The sequence below is a fragment of the Gekko japonicus genome, unplaced genomic scaffold (genome assembly GCF_001447785.1).
Source record: "Gekko japonicus isolate JY-2015 unplaced genomic scaffold, Gekko_japonicus_V1.1 scaffold2027, whole genome shotgun sequence".
Lineage (NCBI taxonomy): Eukaryota > Metazoa > Chordata > Lepidosauria > Squamata > Gekkonidae > Gekko > Gekko japonicus.
In genome coordinates this window covers 95,065-100,711 of record NW_015176037.1, presented here as the reverse complement: position 1 = coordinate 100,711, position 5,647 = coordinate 95,065, and the positions used below count along the sequence as shown (strand labels likewise).

Here is a 5,647-nt window from a genome sequence, read left to right as displayed (position 1 = left end):
AACCTTATAATCATATTTGTGCTTGGTGGTTCAGCACCAGACAATCTCACACATACAGACACCCCAGCCTCTGTTCCCTCTAAGCTGTGGAGTCTTGTGAGCAAAAATTCTACTTTGTGAGCTACAGGCATTAAAGTGTGAGCGAGTGATTTGGCTGCTGCATAAATTAGTCTGCTCTGGAGCCATCCTTCCTGAGCTAAGACAAAAATGTGTGAGCCGGGGGCTAAAAAACCGTGTTAAGCTGTAGAGTCTTGTGAGCAACAATTCTACTTTGTGAGCTACTGGCATTAAAGTGGTGAGCGAGCGATTTGGCTGCTGCATAAATTAGTCTGCTCTGGAGCCATCCTTCCTGAGCTAAGACAAAAATGTGTGAGCCGGGGGCTAAAAAACCGTGAGCTAGCTCACGCTAACTCAGCTTAGAGGGAACACTGACCCCAATATGTGGTGATCGTTACCTAGTTTAAGAACCTCAGAATAGCTCTGAAGGTCGTCCCATAACAGTGCCTAGTGTTTGAGTCTACGGCAAGACAAAGCACAGACGGGAAAGAATGCTTGGGTGTGGGAAGTGCACTGCTATTTCATGCCCATAAAAGCAGCCTTAGATTGGGGAGGGCACATGAATTGTCGCAACCAGGAATGTAAGTTTGAAACTAGGGGGGGGGGGCGAGATGGGACACACAATATATTTAAGGGAACTCTTGCATGCTGTAACAATGATTGGACTCAGAAGGGGGGGGATGGGCATTTCCATCAGCAGCAGCGCACACAGGCATGCTTGCAAATAGAATGCAGTTATTCACATTCAAAAAAAGCACAATACAAGTTTATGCCATTTTTTTTTAAAAAACACTACCAATACAGGATCTTTAATTTGATAATTCAGTCCATTACCAGCAGGAGAGAACGGCCAGGGGTTGTTGCCCCATCGACTTAAAACGGTAGTGTTGCTTTGCATGTTGCAGAAAAGAAATGATTTCTTGCCTCTGGATGCATCAGAAAGACTTTTCTGTTTTGTTCAGAAAATGTGCTTCAGTGTGGAACGGCAAGTCTGCACCTTGCAAATAGCTGTAGTGACCCTCAGACTAATTCCCAGAATAAAGGGTCCATAATAATTTTGGAATTTACCACGATATCCCTAAATGGCTAGGGTTGCCAGCTCTAGGTTGGGAAAGACCTGGAGATTTGGGGGGTGGATCCTAAGGAAGGCAGGGTCCAGAGAGGGACCTCAGCAGGGTCCAATGCCATAGAGCTCACTCTCTAAAGCAGCTGTTTTCTCTAGGGGAACTGATCTCTGTAATCTGGAGATCATAGCCGGAGATCTCCAGGCCCTCCCCTGGAGGTTGGCAACCCGATGAAATGGTGTGGGAGCCTTTGAGTTCTCTGGAACCCTTAAGGAGGCTGAGTCTTCCATACAGGGGGTAGGGGCAGAGAGAGACTGTGCACGGATTTATTCGGGAAAAATTATACGCCGCTTTATCTCCTCACCGAGAACCGTGGACGCAAAACATCCCAAGCACCCAGCAGCAAGTTAGAAACGATGCACCGTTAAAAACTGTTGGGTGATAGTGAGATATTGAAAAAATGGTATTTAGCAGAGATAAGATAGTCCAGCAGTGCCAGAGTAAAATAATTCAGACTGAGAGTCCATGTGTGATTAAAATATAAAGTTTTTACTAAATTCTAGCATGGGAAGGGTAACTGGGATGAAAATAACAACAGAGCATAATCGGCTACATCCTAACTCTACAAAGACAAAACTAGAAGAGAGAGATTATGGCTACTCTTCTTCTTCTTCAGAACACCAAACAAAGACGGGAAGAGAGCCATAAAATGCTAATACACCTTGACACTTTAGTCCCAATCAAATTCCTAGATAAGGGAGAAAATTCCCGGGTATTCTACAGCTAAAGAACATTGGTTACATTTTATTTATTTATTTATTTTTATTTATTAATTAGACTTTTACCCCGCCCTCCCGCCGAAGCGGCTCATGAAAAACATGTGACTTCCTGTGAGTGACATAAACAAACATTTAACCCCAGATATACTGAGTGTTTTCAACTTGTAATACCCAACACTAACACAATTTGTGGCAGGGTAGAAGCTTCCGTGAGTCACTGCTCACTTCTTCAGATACAGCTAGAATATGAATCCATCTGTCCTTATATCTAGAAGGGTGGGCTATCTGAAGAAGTGAGCAGAGACTCATGAAAGCTCATACCCTGCTACACATTCTGTTAGTCTTGAAGGTGCTACTGGACTCTTGCTCTTTTCTAATCAAGAGACAGTATGATTCACTCTGATGGTGCCTGACACCTATCTGGGGAGTGAATTTGGCCCCATCTCTTCTCTGCTCTTTGCCCCAAGCAATTCACATCCCAGCGGCAGGAAGAAAGAACAGAGTCAACTAGAGCTGGTTCAAGAGATGCTGTCACCCCAAGCAAAGTACACCCCTCCCCTCCTGCACCATCTCCTCATCCCTGATGGCCGGAGGCAGACCAAGTCCCTGCAGAGAATCAGCTCTTCCCTCGTTGTGCCTCCCAAGCAGTCCCTTGGGAGGCTGGTCCAGAGAACCAGCCCTGGATAAAACCCAGGTGTACACAACCGGCTGCCGAGCACAAGAATCTGAGTGACTGAGGGACACTAAATACAACTGCTGCGGAGCTTCTACACACACACACACACAAATCCCACATATGGACATGTCCAGAAATGATGGTAATACTTAGCAACTACATAGAAGTTTACAAAGTGCTTTATAAATGTTCTCTCCGCAATCCTTTCTACAACCCTGTGAGGTAGGACAGTCTTAGGGAGGGTCTGTGGCTCAGTGGAAGAGCAACTGCTTGGTGTTCAGAAGGTCCCAGGTTCAATCCCCATCATCTCCAGTTAAAAGGACCAGGCAGTAGGTGATGTCAAAGACCTCTGCCTAAGATCCTGGAGATTGACTGCCGGTCTGAGTAGACAATATTGAAGTTGATGGATTGGTAGCCTGATTCAGGATCAGGCAGCTTTATGTGTTCAGGTATGTTATCCCCACATTGCAGTTCCACTGCACACTTGCTTGATGTCTTATGAAATGTGTCTTCAGAAAGAGTCTGGGAGACAGTGGCTCTCCTAAGGCTGCCTCGCAAATTCATGGCCAAGGCAAGATTTGAACCTGCATACTGCCAGTTTACACAATTAGCCATCACGCTATGCCACCTTTCAAACCCGGTTCAATAGAGGTTTAAATCATATCAACTGTTACTGGCGAAACATCAGGCTCTACAATGCCAAGACCACGGCCACACAATCTGGAAAATCTACAGCAGCTTGTGATGAAATCGGTTGCAGGGATTGGAAAGCTCACGTGCAGCTGAAAACTATGCAAGCTGATTGGACGCAAATCCTGACGGGTTCAGTGGGAATTTTTTGCAAGTACGTATGTTTGCAATCTAACTCGCTTTGATCACTGCGTGTACAATATTTCCTTATACTGTTTCCTGGGAGCTGGAGGAGGAAGGGATACCTGCCTTGACCTTTAGGGGGTAGCTTTGCTTGTGGCTCTGAACACGTAAACCGGTTTATCTGCTATGCACTTTCTGAAGACACATTTCATAAGACATCAAGCAAGTGTGCAGTGGAACACAAATGATAACAAGAATCGTTGAGAGGCACGTCTTCTCAAAATCCTTTAACCACTTTTTGCAGTTCTGACTCCTCTTTTTGCTCGCGCTGGGCCCTCCAATTTTAGCGCCGGCCTCTAGATTTGCAAGTGCACCGCTCACAAGCCTCGGCGTAGCTTACTTTCTCAAGATTCTTGAAATTCCCCTCAAAAAACTGCATTCTGCCTGAGCGCAACCTGTGCAAATTTATCTGAGCTTTTGCTCCGGGATAAATTGGGTGGCGATGCTAAGGGACATGCTGTTACAATACACTAATGCGCCCTGTGTGGCTTTAATTCACAGTTGGCCCTGACATTAGAAAGGTCAGGGTGTTGTGCAACCAATCTGTTTTGCTGGGAAAGTCACTCTTCTGCATCGCTGCTTGCCTGCTGCACTTTCCAAAGTGAAAGATTGCAATTTTAGTGGTACACTTTCATCCTCTTCAGGGGCGGGGGGAATGACACCAGGTCATCGGAGCACCAAGACAAAGGAAGAGGAATTCTTTTTGGTTTCCTAACAGATCTTCAACAGAACCCTAGCAAATTGGTTTTTGAATTAGGCGGCACAGAGTTGCACCCTTCTAAACCCTTTGAGGTCAATGGGCTTTCAAGGGCGTAACTCTGTTTAGACTCGGAAGTATCAAGTGACTGGCTCCCAGCAACAGTTTTCCTTTTTGTAAAAAAACCCCAGGAATTTAGAAAACGTAAATAGTAATACGCTGATGAAAGCCGACCAGATGCAAAATTCAAAAACACTTTAGACATCACAGTAGATGTTTCTGCTTCTGGTAAGAATTGGGCTAATGTGAAATATATATTATTTAAGCCTAATCTAGGAGAAGGCAGCAATCTGCAGAATAAATATTAGACCATTTAAGATACCAGCAGTTGTGTAGAAATTAAAAAAAAGGCAAGTGGAAGAAATCTAATAGTGCCTGTACCTTTTCTTAAATAAGGACGATAAATTCTTCCCCCTAATCTTGCTAAAAACATAGGAGAGAGTCAGAAAAGGAGGAATCACAGAAGAAAAAGAGGACTCACGTTTCAAAATGTTTCTTCTTTCCAGCTCCTCAACAGCAGGTCTTTGGCTCAGTCTCCTGCGGAAGAAAACCAAGATGACGTTTTGTACCATTGTCCTTCTTTTTCACAAAAGTCCGCTTTGGGTCAAGAAAACAACCAATAAAAGTTGGCTTCGAGGTCAGAGCATTGTCAGCAACTCCAAAGCCTCAGCTGGGCTTTCTGTGCCATCCCTAAGGTTGAGCGTCTGTTTCCCCCCAGCGCGAAAAGTTCTGATCTAGTAGATTCCCCTTTCTGTCCAGACTGCCCTACTAACACACATTCCTCTGGGGGAGCAACGCCGGCGAGTTCGAGACGCTCCGAACCCGTTGCTAACCCGTCTCTTTTTATCCCCCTGGATTGCAGTTCAAGAGCTTCGAGCGAAGGCTCCCCTCGCCTCCCCTTGTCTCGGTTCACCGTGGCTTCGGCCGGGCGGAAAGGAGGGATCCGGCTCGCCCGCGCTGGCGGTGCCTCGATTTCAGCACCACGGACAGCTCCGCTCGCTCGCTCGCTGCCTGGACCGCCGCGTGCGAGTGGAGCTCCGCTTAGAGCCGCCCCAGCCTCAGCGGCCGCCCCCCTTTTTAACTCGCGCTGCTCGCAGATTGACTCTCGCCGCGATCAGATGGTCGCAGCGCCCGCCTAGGGAAGGAGGGGAGCCGCCCGCATCCGAAATGAGGCGCTCTGCCAGCCGCCTCCCCAGAGAGAGACAGAGACGCTCCGGCTCGGGGGCGGGGAGGAAAACCTCGCCGGCGAATCGGGCGCCCCCGCGCTTCGGAGAGGCTGCGATGCTGCTGGCTTCCCAGCCACAAAGCCCGGCGATGGCGCTGCTGGGGAGACCCGGACGGGGGCGACGGGGGAGCGGGCTTGGCCAGAGGAGGGCGGGGTGGTGGTGGTATGGTCTCTCGTGGGTATCCTCGCAACAGGTAGCCGGGAGGTTTGGAAGAC

General features: G+C 47.6%; 1 protein-coding gene across 1 annotated transcript in view; it reads right to left on the bottom strand.

The window, feature by feature from the left end:
- Nucleotides 1-5,647, bottom strand: part of PHACTR3 (phosphatase and actin regulator 3) — a gene marked incomplete at its 5' end in the record, with an annotated part of 120,909 nt that overhangs the window by 21,236 nt on the left and 94,026 nt on the right. Inside the window, one exon of the mRNA XM_015426636.1 lies at nt 4,688-4,743. Within this exon, the coding sequence (XP_015282122.1) occupies nt 4,688-4,743 (56 nt within the window). The remainder of the gene's footprint in view (nt 1-4,687; nt 4,744-5,647) is intronic.